This window comes from Rutilus rutilus (genome assembly GCF_951802725.1).
Source record: "Rutilus rutilus genome assembly, chromosome: 8".
NCBI lineage: Eukaryota > Metazoa > Chordata > Actinopteri > Cypriniformes > Leuciscidae > Rutilus > Rutilus rutilus.
In genome coordinates, this window is record NC_140222.1 from 41,154,576 (window position 1) to 41,174,802 (window position 20,227).

The window sequence follows — 20,227 nt, forward strand, 5'->3', positions numbered from 1 at the left end:
ATTAAACGTCTATCTGCATCAACATCATCCATTAACAAACCTGGTGACAGCCAGGTGTTACTAGAAGCCACTAAACAAATGATTGTTAGTAGTTATTTTAATATTTTGATAAAACTCATCAAAATAAGTTAAACAGTTTAAAACTTTTTTTTATAAGTTATACAAGATTCAACTCATCTTTTTAAGTCAGTGTAATGTAAATTAAGTTGAAACGACTTAAACATCCAAGTTGATTGTACTTTAAATGTGTATTTATATTTTATATTCATTTTTACTATATATATATATATTCAAATATCAATGTACATATTTGTTTCTCCTCCGTGTGTAGCTGGTGAAGCTCTGCATCGGGATGATAGATGCTGGAAAGGCGTACAACACGGCCAACAAGCAGTTTGTGAACGGGATTCGGGAGTTGGCACAGCAGTCCGCCAAAGATGTTGTCATTGAGGTGAGTGCGTGACGGCCAATCAGTGGCTTTGAGAGTCAGAGACACACGTAGCCGGGAGCAAACGCCTCGAGAGTTGACCGGCCCTGCTGTAGGCCGTCCAGCGTGATGCGGCCAGTTCAAAGGCCGCGCTTTAGTCACGGATCATTGTGAAAGCATTCTTAGTTTGTTGTGCACTTTGGCCTCAAGCCAGCGTTCCTACTCTCTGCATATCTACTTTCCTGCTTCTTTGAAATGTCCATTGTGAACGATCCATTGTACGATAAAAACATACCAGTGTATTTCCTTGTATATGCATCTGGCGCAGGTAAATACCAGTGTGTGTGTGTGTGTGTGTGTGTGTGTGTGTGTGTGTGTGTGTGTGTGTGTGTTTTAATACCTCTACAATTCCACCATTAAAAGTCAACAAACCTCCAGAATACAGATATGTTAAAATTATAAAGCATTCATACATCATTATAGTATTTGTTGTACTGCTTTTATACTTTTTAACAGTTTTTAAATGTTAAACATGAAATACAAAAAGTCAAATCGAGAACTTCTAGGGAAAATATGGCGAATATGATGGTATTATGACTTCATTTTTAAAGGCCATGTTGCAGGTTTTTTTTTTCATCGAATTTGTGCAGTTTACTTGTTGGTAATAAACATTTAAACTGTTATCCATTGTATTTTATGTTGTTGGGTATCACAAAACGCAATATAATACGAAAAAGTATGCTATCTTACAGCGGTTTGCAACGATTCTCCTTTCCGCCACAATGCATTCCATTACGTCACGTTGGGGAGAGAATATTCCAAAGCCCGCCTTGAGAGCGTTGAGAGTGACTAGAGAGACGAGTAGTAGACGAGAGTATTCAGATAGCGCAGATTATACAACTCATCTCTAGTCACCTATAACTGTCTAAGCTGGTTCATAAGACTTCGTGTAAAAAGAATGGTAAACAAACAATAAACATACTCGTGCGTGCCGGCTTGAAGGGGACCATGATCCTGCGTGAAATGGGTTTATGCTATCTTCAGCACAAACGGATTCAGGCAGCATGCAAATCCTGGATGCTGAGTGAGGCACGTCACATCTGGTCGCGGGGTGAGCTCCTCGACCAGCGACCAAAACGCACTCACTTACAGCACAAGCTTTCCAACGCAGTTTCCATGGGACGGCACCGCCGGCGCCCACACAAGCACCTGCCAAACAGCGACAGACACGCGGCGGCTGCGTTTGCAACATTTTCACCGGAGGAAGAGCAGGCACGGCGTCATGGGTGGGCCTGACGGGCCTGGGCCCACCCACTTTTCAACAGGCCCACCCAAAAAAAAAAAAAAAAAAACGTAATATAGCCTATTCAAATTTTGTCAAGAATTATAAAAAATCGTCAATAAGCTCATAATTTGTACTAAAATAGTCTAAATGTTTAGTTTTAAAAACAATTTAAAAAAGCTGGCTATGTCTATTTTGATGTTTCTGCGCAAGTTCAGCAGACAGTGGGGTTCGGGTTTGTTCCGATCAGAGCTCGTGAGCGGAGAGCGCATTTCTGAATATTCCGCTCCGCTCACTCATTCCGTAGCATCGCTCGCTCAACCCAGAATGGCCTGCTGGTTCGAAAATATGTGGAATAAGGGCTGCCTCCGACAAATTTTTTTTTTTTTTTTCTAGTCGACTAGTAGTTGTTAATTTAAGCCATTCGTGGACAAATCGCCCCTTTATATTAATTTAATTACTTAGGCTATCCTACAGGATAATAAGCGTTATGACCGCACGCATAAAGCTTGCCACAAAGAACCGGTTAAAGTAATTATGAATGTGTCTAAATTAGCAAGGAGACATTTAATTGTTTAGTAATAAACTGGTGTTTTCTGTGTCGCTGCAAAGACGAAGTTGACAATGTGGACTCTCCATGAACGCCAGAGAGAAATGCACATTTCATATGGATTAGGCTACATAATCAGAGAGTAGCCTATTTATTTTGGTTTGAATATTTTCGTTTAAAAGTAGACATTTCAAGCTTTCTGTAATAGATAACCCATATTTCTCAAATCTGTGAGGCACAGGCTGAGTTTCGGCGCCCTCCAGTTCACGTGCAATGCAAGTGATCGTGCCGGCGCCTTATTACATTGTCTGCTGTATATGCTTGTATATGCTTCTTATTTATTAAATACGGAAAATTGATTGATAAAACATTTATCAAAATTAAGATACAATTTATACAAAACGAAAATCTTTTAAAAAGAGTTTTCTATAAAACAAAACTTAATGAAGTCGTCAAAATCATTTTTTACCAAAAACAGCGCTGTAGGAGGGCGCCAGCGCCTCTGCCTCGCGAGTGGATGATAGCCCTGAAGACGCCTAGCAATGATATACCTTTAGTGGTAGTATACCTTTAGTTAAGTTATACCTTAATAGTCTTCGTAGCGCGCTATGAGACAATGTTATCGGAAAATGCAGCCCAGTATGATGCGTATGATGCGTAATGGAGATTCCAAAGCGCTCTTCTTTGGTCAGAACCACGGAGAGCGATCACGGATAGGTCTGTCCTATGCACCGAAACTTTTAACAATGCAACAAAATATTTAAAGAGCATCAAGCTATTAAAATCTATATTATGTATACGCACAGATAATATAACAGTAGGCTATATTAGTCAATATTTTTGCAGTATATATATCCAAGCAGTGATTGGATAACGTTTTTTTTATTTTTTGTATTTAACGTTTTTAATTTAAGGCCCACCCACAATTGGTCTGGCCCATCCAAAACTGGAATCCTGGCGCCGTGCCTGAGGAAGAGGTAAACGCTTAGAAACACTTGGCAATGATGCTGTTACTGGAGCTAGTAGGCTACCATCAAAACGTGGGATAACTAATCATTAATGTGTTTACCACATTGGGGAAAAGACTTCATTAGGGATTATCTGGAGGGGGTGGATAACAGGTGGGACTGGCAAATTAGCCCATAGCTAGCATGATGCCTTCTATTTCTAGATGAAGACAAAGTTTACCGGTACTTATCTGAACTAATGTCATGATCACTGCCACTAGATATAAAGAAAACGTTGATTTTTCACTCATTTTTCCCAGTCAGTCGCCATAGTTCTAATACAAACTGTATTGGCTGAGGCTACCTTTCCTCCGCTTCTCCCCAACGTGACGTCATCACCGAATTGCGTAAAAAAAACCGTTCATACCAAAAAACGTAAAAAAACTGGTCTTTAAGACCATTTTTGAGACATTTTAAAAATGGTATACATATCTTGAGTGATTAATGTGATCAACAGTGGTGGTTAACCTGCAACATGGCCTTTAAGCTAAACTTTTTTTTTTTTTTTTACTTAATTTTGTTTTGAGGTAAACATTTTGTTCAGTGTTTTGTGTGACTTGCACTGCGTGGCGTTTGTGCATCTGTGATGAATAACCCGAGTGTTTCTCTAATTTCTCCGCAGTCCAGCCTCACCACGTTTGCAGAGAATCTTCAAGAGATGATCAACTACCACACGGTAAGAGAATCTGGGCCAAAAGCCTCTGCGCTATTGCATTATTGTTCATCACTTCTTCTTTTCTCCCCCCCCCCCATCATTTTCGAAATGCGAAGCTTGAATGTGCTGAGATGAGGATTCTGACATCAGGAGAAATGACCCCATCACTGTTTCACTGTTGAACTTGTCAAGTATGAGCTTAAGATAACTTTAATCTTCAAACTGATTCTTCATTATTTTCACCTAAAACTGAGCGTAGAAGAAAGCGATTTATGCTAACGCCTGCAATAGCGCCCCTTGTGGCCACACTTCATATCCTGCTACTGGACATGTCGAAACGACAAATCGAGCTATAGCGTTTCGTGTTCGTGTTCTTGTGCGCCGGGTGTGTTTTGTGCTTTTTTTTATTCCTATAATATAAAGGATCGTTCTGTGATCTTCATGGCTGGACGGTGCTGGTGTGTTTTAAACTGGGACTCAGTGAGTCAGTCTGTGGTGAGGTCAGCTGACTTGTGGTTAAAGTCCTCATGGGTTTGAACTAAGCACATGATCTTTCACAAATGCATCCATCACACACTTTAGCACTGGCTTCGAATGTCTAAACACACACAGTTTATGACTTTATGAAAAAATATGTGATACTTTGAATGTGTTTCTCATGGTGCTTTTCCTACATTATGTACTAACATATGTGACTTTATTTTTAGAGCAATTTTTTTGGGAAATGGGCTTGTAGTTCATATATTAAATATTGATGTGACGATAGCAGTTGCTTTGATTATTAACGTGCTACGAAAAAAAACATATTTGGTTTTCTTTGTAATTAACTGAATGTGTTATTGTGCAAAAACAACAAACACATGATTAATAATTATTTTAATACTTTGTTTTAACATTATTTCATAATTTAATGCCAAAATATATGGTATATTTAAATTATAAAGCATTGCAGTATTATAATATATAATAATATAATATATATAATATATAATGCAGTAGATAATAAATAAATTAACAGTATTTTGCTTTGTAAACCAGTATATGAGAATTGCACACAAAAAAAACCTCAAAAGTACCGTAAGTTGTATTTGCTGCATTACAGTAATGAGAACTTGGAAAGAAAATAAGGTGATTTGTTATGAAAATAATGTTTTTTAATACATTTTTTATGGTGAATTTATTATTTCATTGTGTATTTTTTGCAGATTTTATTTGACCAAGCACAGCGATCAATCAAATCTCAACTCCTGGCGTTTGTGCGAGAGTGAGTATCACAAAGATAACCCGTTGCTGTACCAATTTACATGATTCTGATCTCTTAATCATTACTTTAGTTATTAATATTTGAAGTTTTATATTAGCTAATATGACTAATGTGGGTTTTTGCATGCATCACCATTGGCCAACATGTCGGTTTATCGCTAATTTATTTGGAAAAATAAATGTCACATGGACGGTTTTATGAAGTTTCAGGCCAGAGACAATGTAAAAAGTTATTTATGAAATTAGTACTTTTATTTAACAAGGAATAAACTGATCAAAAGACTTTTACATCGTTACAAAAAAAGATTTTAAACTTTGTATTTATCAAATAATCCTTTTAAAAAAAATTCTGTTTCCACAAAAGTATGAAGCAGCACAACCGTTTTCAACATTGATTATAATAATAATAATATATGTTTCTTGATCATCAAATCATCATATCAGAGTGATTTCCACAACAGAACTCTATAGAGCGATGCTGGTCGTCCACTTTGCGAGCGCAGACTCTAAACTTCTACATCTGCCAAGCCGAGTCCAAACACAGAGCCGTTCCTCTCGTCTCGGTTTATAGTTTGTGCTGGCACAGTGTCAGCGATCGCCGAGTGCACATTTAAGGACTGGTATTGCTGTGCGCAGGGACCTTCGGAAGTTTAAAGAGGCTAAGAAGCAGTTTGACAAAGTGAGCGAGGAGAAAGACGCAGCGCTGTCCAAAAATGCCCAGGCGCCCCGGAACAAGCAGCACGAGGTGGAGGAGGCCACCAACATCCTCAACGCCACGCGCAAGTGCTTCCGACACATCGTCCTGGACTACGTGCTGCAGGTGACTAACACACACACACACACACACACATCACATTAATGAGAGACATCTGTGTTCTGTGGTCGTCGTAGTGTTGTTCTGCCTTTATGCTGATGCATTACATGTGTTACAGTGCAATATAGTACTGTATATCATTTATCTACTGTTTTTAACAGGTAACGTATTTTTTACGTAAAACAAATAAAAAAGTTTACAAAAAAATCGTTATTTATTTATTAGTTTTTAGGTCTGCTTTTTTGCTTTGTTTTATCAGACTATTTTAAGCTAAACTTTTTTTAATTAAATTAAATTTTAATTTTAATTTAGTTTTTGTTTTGTTTTGTTTTTGTTTATAGGTAAAAATGTGTTGCTTTGTTTATGTTTAGTGTCTACCACTTTTCAAAGCAAAACAGACTTTGACAAAATTCAAAATGAGAACTTGGAGGGAAAAAATTGTGAATTGTGAAAATGTCAGACTTAAATTTTTTAAATATATTTTTTTTATGTTATTATTTTTTTTTTTTTTTTTTTATTATTATTATTATTTTTTGTCAGACTTCATTTTTTAAGCTACACTTTTTACAATTTTATTTAATTTATTTACTTAATTTTTTTGTTTTTAGTTTTGTTTTATTTTGTGTGTTTTTTGTTTTTAGTTTTGTGTGTTTTATTTTGTGTTTTGTTTTTAGTTTTGTGTTTTGTTTTATTTTGTGTGTTTTATTTTGTGTGTTTTGTTTTTATTTTTGTGTGTTTTGTTTTTAGTTTTGTGTGTTTTGTTTTTAGTTTTGTGTTGTTTTTTGTTTTGTGTGTTTTGTTTTTAGTTTTGTGTGTTTTGTTTTTAGTTTTGTGTGTTTTGTTTTTAGTTTTGTGTGTTTTGTTTTTAGTTTTGTGTTGTTTTTTGTTTTGTGTGTTTTGTTTTTAGTTTTGTTTTTAGTTTTGTGTGTTTTGTTTTTAGTTTTGTGTGTTTTGTTTTTAGTTTTGTGTTGTTTTTTGTTTTGTGTGTTTTGTTTTTAGTTTTGTTTTTAGTTTTGTGTGTTTTGTGTTTTGTTTTGTGGTGTGTGTTTTGTTTTATTTTGTGTGTTTTGTTTTTATGTTTTTGTGTTTTGTTTTGTTTTGTTTTTGTTTATAGGTAAAAATGTGTTGCTTTGTTTATGTTTAGTGTCTACCACTTTTCAAAGCAAAACAGACTTTGACAAAATTCAAAATGAGAACTTGGAGGGAAAAAATTGTGAATTGTGAAAATGTCAGACTTAAATTTTTTAAATATATTTTTTTTATGTTATTATTTTTTTTTTTTTTTTTTTTATTATTATTATTATTTTTTGTCAGACTTCATTTTTTAAGCTACACTTTTTACAATTTTATTTAATTTATTTACTTAATTTTTTTGTTTTTAGTTTTGTTTTATTTTGTGTGTTTTTTGTTTTTAGTTTTGTGTGTTTTATTTTGTGTTTTGTTTTTAGTTTTGTGTTTTGTTTTATTTTGTGTGTTTTATTTTGTGTGTTTTGTTTTTAGTTTTGTGTGTTTTGTTTTTAGTTTTGTGTGTTTTGTTTTTAGTTTTGTGTTGTTTTTTGTTTTGTGTGTTTTGTTTTTAGTTTTGTGTGTTTTGTTTTTAGTTTTGTGTGTTTTGTTTTTAGTTTTGTGTGTTTTGTTTTTAGTTTTGTGTTGTTTTTTGTTTTGTGTGTTTTGTTTTTAGTTTTGTTTTTAGTTTTGTGTGTTTTGTTTTTAGTTTTGTGTGTTTTGTTTTTAGTTTTGTGTTGTTTTTTGTTTTGTGTGTTTTGTTTTTAGTTTTGTTTTTAGTTTTGTGTGTTTTGTGTTTTGTTTTGTGGTGTGTGTTTTGTTTTATTTTGTGTGTTTTGTTTTTATGTTTTTGTGTTTTGTTTTTAGTTTTGTGGTTTGTGTTTTGTTTTGTGTGTTTTGTTTTATTTTGTGTTTTTTTGTTTTGTGTGTTGCTTTGTTTTGTTTTTTGATTTCACTTTATTTTGACAGTCCCTTTAACACATTCTGTTGACTATAAGTGACGTTGCTCCTACATGTCCACCATCTCTCATTAGGGTATTAGTAGACTGGTACGGTTAGGTCTAAAATAAGCTGACATGTAGTTACAAAGTTAATTAAAGTCAACAGAAAGGGACCATACAAATAAAGTGTAACCTGTTTTGTGTGTTGTTTTGTACCAGCTGCTTTCCAGACTCATGAGTTCTGTCTGGTGGACAATAAGACTTTATACATAATCATATACCATATTTTCTGCTCATGTTTTACTAGCCGTTTACTAAAGGTTTTTTGTAGTCTTGAATCTTTGCTGCCCCTGTGTAAACTCCTCTAATTCCCTCCACCTTTGTACAAATTCTTGTGCCATTACATCATAGTCACAAAACAAATACATACATATATCATATTAAGCATACAGATTTACTGGAGATAATAGTGTGTATGGGTTTGCGATATGAAATGAGGTTATGCAGTGAGGCAGTGCTTGAAAGAGAAGGAAACTTTGGCTAATGTCACACAGTACAGCTGTTCTCTGATTGCACTTCCTGTGTTCTGCCGTGACCGCACAAGCTCAGGTTAAACGAGTCCCCTTCACAGGGTCACTCGAGTGACCGTAACTCAATTACCCCGTAGGTTGACCTTTCTCCGAGAACGATGTGCATCCGCCTGGAAACTGCAGTAAAGCCCTCCAGTGAGTCAGTCGTCAGCGAGGGCTTTTAATGGGCTCGTTCTCAGTGTGATGTGGCGTGAAGGGAAGAGCGCCACCTGGTGGCACACAGAGAGAACGGAAGAATGAAGGATGTGCAGTTTAGGACTTCAGGAAGCAGATGTCTTACGTTTGATAGTAATGTGTCATTATTGAAGCTGTAGTTGTTGCCGGTGTTCACTTTTACAGCTTTTGTTATTGTTTGTCATGTAATATTTATTATTTTTGCCGTGACCGAAATTGCATATATTGTAGTCAATAAATATTTCAGAGTAAAACATGTAAAGTGACACGTTACATTACCAATTTGTTTCTTTTTATATATATATATACAGTGCAATGCATAAGTTTAGACACCCATGCTAAAGTTGACTAAAAAGAGGAATAAAAAATCATCTTTTGGAAATTGAACTTAATGCCTTAATTTAAAAAATTAGGAAAAATCCAACCTTTAAGGACACCAATTTTCTTTGTGAATGAATAATGCATCGTAAATAAATAAATGTTCTTCCTTAAAATACAGGGTGCATAAGTGAGTACACCCCTATGTTAAATTCCCATAGAGGCAGGCAGATTTTTATTTTTAAGTATTTTTTGTTTAGGATACTATGCATCCTTATAAAGTTCCCTTGGCCTTTGGAATTAAAATAGCCCCACATCATCACACAGCATTCACCATACCTAGAGATTGGCATGGGATACTTTCCATAAGATCATCTCTCAATGCAAATCAAACTAGCTTTTAGGCTAACTGAAATAAAACCATGCCAATCTCTAGGTATGGTGAAGGCTGTGTGATGATGTGGAGCTATTTTAATTCCAAAGGCCAAGGGAACTTTATCAGGATGCATAGTATCCTAAACAAAAAATAAATAAAAAATACTTATAATTAAATAAAAATCTGCCTGCCTCTATGGGAATTTAACATAGGGGTGTCCAAACTTATGCACCATGTATTTTAAGGAAGAACATTTATTTATTTACGATACATTATTCATTCACAAAGAAAATTGGTGTCCTTAAAGGTTGGATTTTTCCTAATTTTTTTAATTAAGGCATTAAGTTCAATTTCCAAAAGATGATTTTTTATTCCTCTTTGTAGTCAACTTTAGCATGGGTGTCTAAACTTATGCATAGCACTGTATATATATGGAAAAATTATAAAAGACAAAATCAAAAACATCTTAGTCTGTAATTTTGTTGATGATATTTCCACTTCCCTTCTGTGGGAAATCCCAGATTCTTTTGTTGACCTCATGTCTTTATTGTTTTACTTTTGCTTTGAAATCTTAATGATGCCAATAAAAACTACCTATTTATTAAGTAGGGAGTTTTTAGGTAACACTTTATTTTAATGTGACGTAGTTACACGTTCCCACAGGTACTTACTATAGTATTAACAGTAAATTATGCATAATTACAAGTAGCTAATCTTAAACCAAACCCTGACCGTAACTCTATAGTAAGTATATGTAGTTAATTGATATTACTAAGTACTTGTTTGAGTAAGTGCAATGTAACTATGGCACCGTAAAATAAAGTATAACCTTTATTTCTGTATTTCAGATTAATGTGCTCCAGTCGAAGAGGCGATCAGAAATCCTCAAATCGGTAAAGTGTTCCCACTCGTGATGTGTCCTTCAGATGATCGTGTGTGTGAGTTGTTGTTGCTGAAACTCTTGTGTGTTGCACAGATGCTGTCGTTCATGTACGCCCACCTGACCTTCTTCCATCAGGGCTATGATCTGTTCAGTGAACTACAACCCCTCATGAAACACCTGACTGGACAGGTACATCATACATCTGTCTATCGGTCTGTCTGTCTGTCTGTACTATCCATACATACTGTCCATACATACTGTCCATACTAAACATACATACATATACATACTATCCATACTATCCATCCATACTATCCATAATATCCATACATACTATCCATACATATTATCCATACTAAACATACATACATATACATATACATATACATACATACATACATATACATACTATCCAGACGTACCTAAACATACATACCTATACATACTATCCAGACATACATACCTATCCATACATACCTATACATACTATACATACATACTATCCAAACACACATGCCTATACATAGTATCCAGACATACATACCTATATATATATATATATATATATATATATATATATATACATACTATCCATACTATCCATACATACTATCCATACACACATGCCTATATATACTATCCATACATACCTATACATACTATCCAGACATACATACCTATATACATACTATCCAGACATAACTATACATACTATACATACATACTATCCAGACATACATACCTATCCATACATACCTATATATACTATCCATACATACCTATATATACTATCCATACATACCTATACATACTATACATACACACATGCCTATATATACTATCCATACATACCTATATACATACTATACATACACACATGCCTATACATAGTATCCATACATACCTATACATACTATCCAGACATAACTATACATACTATACATACATAGTATGTATAGTTATGTCTGGATAGTATGTATATAGGTATGTATGTCTGGATAGTATGTATAGGTATGTATGGATAGTATATAGGTATGTATGTCTGGATACTATGTATAGGCATGTGTGTTTGGATAGTATGTATGTATAGTTATGTCTGGATAGTATGTATGCCTATACATACTATACATACTATCCAGACATACATACCTATATACATACTATCCATACCCACATGCCTATATATACTATCCATACATACCTATACATAGTATCCAGACATACCTATACATACTATACATACATACTATCCATACAAACATGCCTATACATACTATCCAGACATACCTATCCATACATACCAATACATCCATACATACCTATACATACATACTACATACTATCTATCTATTTTTAGCATGTGTCAACAGTCATATCATGTGTCTCTACATAAAAGCGGAAGCTCGATTTCTGCATCAAACCACTGTTTTCATTTTCACCCCGGTGAGATGAGGAGCGCGTGAATCCTTGTTTCCTGTGGGCAGTAATGAGATTGGCTTCTGGAGATGTGTGATTGGCTGTTGTTACACAGGACTCGCACTGGAAACAGGAACTTAAACTGGGTGATTTAAAGGGTTTTCCCTGTCTGGGAGTTAAATTGAGTCTCTATGAGGCCGTTTAGATCAGTATGAACATGAATTACACAGCACAAGGTTATCAGGATTAGTGTCGGACATCATGAAGCTCGAGAGCGTGGAGCGCTTCTGTCGAGAGGTCTGGAGGAGCTGCTCGCAGGTTTGTGTGTCTGGATATTTACATTTCAGTTTAGACACATCTGCTCATTTTTAGTTATTTTTCACATTCTATGAAATGACACAAATGGAAATATGGGAATTATATAGTGACCCAAAATATTGAAAACAAACAGTAAACCACATATAAACATGACAAAATGTTGTGTTTTGTAAGTGTCGGTGAGTATTTTTATGATTTGTTGATGCTGTACTGAAATATGAAGATCTGGAGTTATTATGTACATTTACAATATGCATTTTCACACTGAAAAAATAGCATTATCGTAGTATAACTTTGAGTCACGTTGTTTCAGTGCAGCTCATGGCTGATTCATGCTCACAGGATTTGTCAGGTGGTCAGTCTTTGTCAAACACCTATCGAGAGTGGAAACTCTATGACTGCAAACGGGGAAAAACATTTCCCATCTGATATTATCAGCGGTGCTGCCCGCCTCTTTCCTGGCGGATCAAAACAAAGCGCTCGAGCAGAATACACAGCGCGTGACGTGGATCCATGCGTGATACGGGGTGACGGATGATCGCTTGCTGGATCTGAGCAGATAAAGAGTGCTAAGATCCCATTATAGTTCACTTCCTTTCATCAACTTCCCCTATAGAAAAACTTCCCCTATAGAAAAGACAAATTAGTGATGCTTTCTAAAGCAGTTACGCTTACGGTTAGTTATTTGAACCCTTAACTTTGCTAGTTCCTAAATGTTGACAGCCAGTTTTAGCATGTACAAATTGTAGCAAGTAACCTCTTCATCAGATCCTTCACCCTCAGACAACCAAGAGAAGAATTATAAAATTGATTAAAATAAGCAAGACAAATAATTATAATTCTTCATGCTTCCTACTCTTTTTAATCACTGAAGTCTTTTCCAGTCATTCGTGATCTACTGGGTAACGAATATTTTAGAGCTTAACATAATTATAAAAATGTACATTAATTATAAATATGTCTTTGGAGTTTACATGTCTAGAAACCACACTTTTAAAGTTAGACGTCCTCATACTGCATATCCAAGTTTTCCAAGAACTCTGGTTATTCAATAGAAACGAACAGTTGTTGAGGGAATTAATTAAAATAAGAAAAATTTGGTTTTTAGTTGTTTTAAACCATTATAAATCATGAGGCCCTCTGGTTGAGAACCGAATAAATAAATATATATACAGTGGGGAGAACAAGTATTTGATACACTGCCGATTTTGCAGGTTTTCCCACTTACAAAGCATGTAGAAGTCTGTAATTTTTATCATAGGTACTCTTCAATTGTGAGGGACGGAATCTAAAACAAAAATCCAGAAAATCACATTGTATGATTTTTAAGTAATTAATTTGCATTTTATTGCATGACATAAGTATTTGATCACCTACCAACCAGTGAGAATTCCGGCGCTCATATATATATATATATATATATATATATATATATATATATACATACATACATACACATATACATATACATATATATATATATATATATATATATATATATATATATATATATATATATATATATATATATATATATATATATATACAGTATCTCCAAAAAACTTTTTAGTTTTCATCCGTGGTTCTCAACCTGGTCAAATATTAATAAAATTGCTCTCAATTATATAGCATGTAAATATTGGCTGGCGAGGTTTATTTGTGGCAGAGACGAGCAAGTCACTGAATTGTCTAGTTGTTTTATTTCCATAAATTTCACATTTATTTTATTTCTTAATACTTTTCTACACACTGTTTGATCTTCTGCGGATCTGATGAGGTAGTTGAATAGGAAGTGAAAGGTAAAAATAAATAAACTGTGAAATCAGTCTGAAATCACACACATCAGTTGTAGAGGTAATAATAGTAGTGTCCAATAATATATTAAAGACCTCTAATTTGATAGAACGACCCGTAGTTCCCTTTAGAGTCACTGAGCGTAGATTTGGCCATTGGAAAGGTTATGAATGTTGAACTGGTTAGGCAGTGTGTAGTGGTGGTGAAGCAGTGCATTATGTTCCATCATCATCTCAGAATATGGGGAAATAATGAGGCAAGAGTGGTTTTCCATGCAGATGTAGGAAACCAGACCATCTTTAAACCACATGACTTTGTGTTTAAAGTGGCTTCTCATTGGCAGCCATGCGTTTAATTCCAGTTTTATAAAGTTCAGTACCGCTGTGTGAAGGCGGTGTCTCACTCTGTGCCTTGAAACTATTTTGTTTAACACATGAAAACATTCTTTGCCTTATTAAATGTTTTTAATCGAGCAGAATGTTTAAAATGGACCTGCTTCAGTTCATAGGTTGACACAAATAACTCTGACTCCTCATTTTTCTTCCTGTTTTAACACATAAGAATATTTGTTTTTCATTTTTTAATGTCTGTCTTTCAGCTCGATCAGCTGGTGATGGATTCGGCCAAAGAGAGGAAGGATATGGAGACGAAACACTCGACTATTCAACAGAAGGTACAAGAGCTTCTCCAAACACTTGAACATTAATGATCCTCACAAATCTCACACAAAATACAGGGCCAATCAGAGAATAGTTGTTCGACCAATGAGAGCAAGCAACAAAATCATGTTGTTGATGCTTTGTGAGACGGAACATCCTTCTCTTCTCTTCTTTCTGTGGGTTTTGACCTTTTAGAAATGGTTTAAAGTATACAAAGCTAAGCTTTCGCCTGATATCCTGTCCTCGGGTGTATGAATAAACACTCAGAGTAATAAAGCTGCTGTTATTACAGTAGAGCTGTTCATCTTTCGGTATTACCACGAGCATGATGGGGGATTTGAACTGAATCCTCACACATGGCATGCGCAAGTGCATTCTGGGTAGTGGTTGGGTCATCAGGATATCAAAATCTCAATACCGATTCCACTGAAATTTCATTATTCCTCTACCGGTTTCATTACCAGAGCAATTTAAAAACTTTTTGCCACTGGAAGTCCCTCATAAAATTTTCGCAAAAAAAAAGTCTTGCCACGTGGATTTCGATATTGGGTTCAATTTTCACCACATTGGCCTTTAGAAGCGACTTGGTTTGGAGTTTCATGCTTCTCATCGGACTTACTTTTCCTATGAACTTTTTACCCAAATGTTGCTAATGTGACTGTGCCTTAAGATGCACTAAGCTAAATTAAAGTGTATCAGAATTGACAAAAAAATGTAAAAATGCTATTTTTTTATGTCTATTTTTTTAAATATTGTAAATATCCGGAGTTACGTCATTTACAACCTGAAGGCGCTTCATGAACTGAAGGCTCTTATGTTCATCTATCATGCCATATTGCTCATGCCACAATCCAGCTTGACCTTGATCTCATTTCAAGTGTGACTCGATCTCTCTATATTTGTTTTCCTCCTCTCTCTCTCTCTCTCTCTATATCCGCTGTATCAGCAGTTGTTAACGTGCTCTCTCTTCTTTTCTGACTGCTCATATGAGGCCACACTGCAGGTGAGTCTGTCCCTTCTGAATGCTGCATGAATCACGTTACTTGCGTCAATTATGGTTATTAGACACGTGGTTTTACTTCAGTAGCTCATGTTATCAAATACAAGTGTTGTTATTCTGTAATTGTTATTCTAATTCAAAATAAATTCAAAAATAGTTTAATATATAAGAGATTTGTTTCAGACAATTTATGCCAAAAATGATCATGCGCACTCTAGCAACCACATAGCATCATGCTAATCTCCATCAAGAACACCCTAGCAACTATGTTTAATAATTTAATGATAGAGCTGTCAATAAACTAAGATTTTAGTCGCGATTAATCGCACTCATTTGAGCGATTAGTCGCGATTAATCGCATACTTCTCTTGGAACTAAGCATACAGAATTTATCTTGTTTAACGTGTTTATTTTGTCATTATCTGCTATATCCAGCAAGATCAGATTAAAACATTACAGAACAAAACTTTCCATAATTCAGTGTACAGTGCAATAGCAAAGCGCTCATTTACGCTTTAGACACGTCAAGTTGCGATACTGAACTGGACCACATGGAGACGCCCCCCAAAAAACCCTAAACCAATCATCAGCCTTAACCTGACTACATACACACAGTATACGGATCCATTCAGAATTACTAAACACAGCAACACACACATGACAGATCAAACCATTATCCTGCACGTGTGTGGAAACAACCTGAAATGTGTCTGTGCATAAATACAATGTGTGATCAGTGCGTCGAGAGCGCACACACACACACGGTTTGTTTGTGCGTCAGTAATAACGGACTCGCGCGCGCTTGCTGTACGACTCCTGTTCGTCACTGCAATCGACTTTACCTTGATTTCAATCCTCATCCATCAAAAATGTACAAGCGAGACGCTGTTTTGCTTTATCCAGCAGAGAAACGTAGTGTGTGTATCATCTGGCCATACAGCGGTGTGTGTGTGTGAGCTCTCGTGCTCTTCAGAAACATCACAGAATATGACGAGCTTGTGCTTTAAAGCGAAACACACACTGAGTGAATAATTCACTGAAAACACAGTGTGTCCAATTATTTTAACGCTTTAAGGATTGTTTTATGAATTGCATGTGTTAACATTGACAGCCCTGTTTAATAATCATTGACAGGTTGTCAAAAACACATTGAAGTTTGTTTATGGTGGTTGTAACTGTAGAATAAAGAGTTAATCACACTATCGCACTTGCACTCTGGAAGAAAATACTCAAAACAAGTGCACTGCCGACGGTGTAAATGTTTAATGCTCTTCTTGGATTGGTGAATCCAACCCATGAGCCACAGTTAATGAATTCATACATCACACACACACACACACACACACACACATACACACATATACTAGAGCGTTCCTGAAGGGGAGGAGCCAGCAATGGTTACCAAGGCTTACGCCCGTCTCAGTCTTCATATACATGGACGTTCGTTCTCATACACGCGTAATGTTGAGTGTGTAGAGGCTCGTTTCAGGTCAGGTGATCGTAGACTGTCACAGTAATGTTTGGAAGTTAGATGAAACACACACACTTCTCTCTTCGGCATGAAGATCTTCAGCAGGTTCCACTATGTGTGGTATCTGGTGAGTTAATCGTACTATTTTTGTTTTGGTTTTGGTGTTTACTTTGAGAGGTGATAAATGCGAATGTCTCCTATTGCCTCTTGGGAGCTTGGTGTGACATCTCGCCTAAATTATGATTTTTTTCATTTAGACGTCTGGTCATCTTGTGTAATCAGTTGTTTGGTTTGCTGGTTCTGATGTGGTTTGTTTTTTAATGTAGCATTAGTTCATCAAGATGGGATTTTCATAATGATACTATGTCATAGTACAGGTTTGCATTGAAGATACATGGTTCAATTTATTTAGTAAATGACTGTTTTATGTATCCAGTGATCAGTTTTTGTGTCTGGAACGCCTGTGTTCGAATGAATATTTGGTCAATGACAAATACGGATGTCCATTATGATGAAAAGATGAACATTTTTGGAAGAATAATTTACATTTAATGACTCAAAAAGTCAAGTAGTTTAACCATCAAGGAAAATATAGTGACGTAAAAAAAAAGAAGAAGCAAGTTCCTCATTTTTTAAAATGTAAATTCATGTTCCAGTGTCACTTAATGTTGATCATTATTTTCAATAAAATAAATAGTTTTTAAAGACTACTTAAGAATTTTGTTGACTTTGCAGTTTAAAGTATGTTCATCATGCGCTGTATGATATCTAAACTCTAGAAAACCAACATGATCTGTGCATCACTTGCACTGCCCCTTCATTGAGTTGAGCTCTGCTTCTGGCTGTAGTAGCGGAGCTGAGAAGAGCTGCAGGTACAGCAGGGTTACTCTGGGCTTTTGGGAACAGCTGGAGCCTCGATCTTTGTTCCTGCCACCCTGTGTATATTAAGCGGGCAGGCTCACGTATCAGCTCATGGATTGATCAGGTTACAAAGAAATGGAAACCGAATCTGCTTTTTAATAACAGTTGGTGCTGTCGTGTCCGTTTTTCTTGGACGACGGTGAACACACAAGTGAAGGGTCACACGGTGAACACACAAGTGAAGGGTCACACTGGAGTTCGCGTAGAGGAGGATTGTTGTAGGTGTGGATCATAAAGTGACAAAAGAACCCAGTTCTGTTAGCGTTCACACTGTCACTGGCCTTGAAAGTGGATTCAGATCTCATTTTAGCCACTTCTGGTCTCAGTCCACTTTCCATTCACACTGCAGAGTGTTGTAACTCTTAAATTAATTCACATTATTGTGTGTTTGTTTGTTTAAAGGTGCATTGCGCAACATTTCATGTTAAAAATACCCATTTTTCTAACCCATACATGCTTAAACAATTGCCTGATGGGCTGAATGAGCCCTTCTATGATCACTGCGATTGCCTCTATAATCCTGTACAGTAAAATAAATAAGAGGGATTCGGGTCGGAATCGACTGGGCGTGATGTCATGCGCGTTCACGCTCACCTGGCTATGTCTGGCAGGTTTGTGTATTCGCCGCCATTATCCGCATCAGCGAAGACAACTCAAGCGACTTTTGCAAAAGTAGAAGATGGATTCAAAGAGACCGGCTTCTAGTTCATCCCAAACCCCAACGCAAACTCCACGTAACCGCGTGCACAACTCTGGTTGCAGTTTCGCGTGTCGCCAGAAGGGGGCATAGTTCTGCAAAAACTCAGAGACTTGCGCAATGCACCTTTAAACAACAATAAATACATAACTAATTTAAAATTAGTTAATCAATTGAAGTCCTGTAGTCATATATCTCTGCAACATGGATATAAGGCCATAACATTTTTGGTATCACTTTACTATACGGTTCCATTTGTTAACATTAATTAATGCATTGGGCCGAATTTATTATATGATTTTGTTCATTCATATTTGTTCATAAAAACTAATAATACAACTTTAATGTATAGAACTTAAATGTATAAATACAACCTAGAATGTTAACCTAGATTAGTAAATATTGTGAAAGTTTCCTAATTAATATTAAAACACAAAACGCTGAATTATTTCAGAGCAAACACCACTGGCTAAGTGTCTGAAGGTCGCTCTGAATGGTTGATTTTGTGTATCTTACGACTCGTGTGTTCTGCTCTCCCCTGTTCACTGGAGATCATGTGACGTAAGAGTATCTGAGAGCCGGTCAGACTGGATTCACGCTGCACATACGGGTCAGGCTGTAAACTTACCTCATCTACTAGTATGTCACACTTATCTGTCTTCAGCTGTTTGAGTTTCACTCCATCACCAAACAGCCACACAAACACGGGATCCGGTGACGGCTCTAGTGTTACCGGGGCTTTGCTAGTCTGAGCTCAGCTGGGCTGGACTTGACTAGTCTGAGCTCTCATGACATCTACAGGATAATCTCAGATCATCCTTAACGTGAACGAGAACCAGTGGCTAGATCTCTTACTGTGCACTGTAAATACATTCACTATAGATACAGTACATCTAATTATTGGTATTAGTAAGTGGCCTTTTCTAGTCTAAAGCGGTCACGTTTACAATCGCAAAAGTAGAACTTTTGAAGAATGCACACGCTGCTCATTTCCAATAATAAAGTGAATATGAAAATATGGTATTATTAGATTTGTCGTTTGATCACATGACACTCCAGGACCAATGATGTTTGGCTATACTGTCAAATGGCATTGACTTTTGACAGACTTTTTGACATTTATTTTGTTCGTACGACCTCTAAACTCTTTCACCTTCACCTTTTGTTTTCCATGGAAGATTGAAAGTCGTACGAGTTTGGAACAACATGAGAGTGAACAATTTTTGACTTTTGATGAACTAATCCTTTAAAGATCTGGACTGGTATCCAGAAGGTTGTAGGTTCGAGACCCGAGACGCCTCATGATCTGACAGAGGCTAAGTTCAAGTGGTTTAATGGTTTTCTTCGTGTGATCTTACGCTTTTATCGTCTATCTATCGTCCATTGGGTGTGCATCAGCCAGAATGTGTGTGGAGTGTTTATACGGTATTATTATTGACTGTTTTGTTGCCTTTTCTGCTCAGGACTTCTCAAATGACGACACTAAGCTGGAGTACAATGTGGATGCAGAGAATGGGATCGTCATGGAGGGATATCTGTTCAAGAGAGCCAGTAACGCCTTCAAAACATGGAACAGGTCAGTGACGAGACGTCATACCGTGTCTTCCAGGTGCGCACACACACACACACACGTCGCCGAAATTGTCATCGTTGCTAATTGCGTTTT

The 20,227-nt window shown here is 36.1% G+C and overlaps 1 protein-coding gene across 2 annotated transcripts in view; it reads left to right on the top strand.

Annotated features, from left to right (window-relative positions):
- Positions 1-20,227, top strand: part of LOC311294682 (arf-GAP with coiled-coil, ANK repeat and PH domain-containing protein 2) — a 46,295-nt gene that overhangs the window by 12,238 nt on the left and 13,830 nt on the right. For both annotated transcript variants that reach the window (XM_084415683.1, XM_084415682.1), the window contains exons 3-10: positions 332-451; positions 3,889-3,942; positions 5,127-5,185; positions 5,821-6,004; positions 10,251-10,295; positions 10,379-10,474; positions 14,412-14,486; positions 20,025-20,137. In XM_084415683.1, coding sequence (XP_084271809.1) covers positions 332-451; positions 3,889-3,942; positions 5,127-5,185; positions 5,821-6,004; positions 10,251-10,295; positions 10,379-10,474; positions 14,412-14,486; positions 20,025-20,137 — 746 coding nt within the window. The remainder of the gene's footprint in view (positions 1-331; positions 452-3,888; positions 3,943-5,126; positions 5,186-5,820; positions 6,005-10,250; positions 10,296-10,378; positions 10,475-14,411; positions 14,487-20,024; positions 20,138-20,227) is intronic.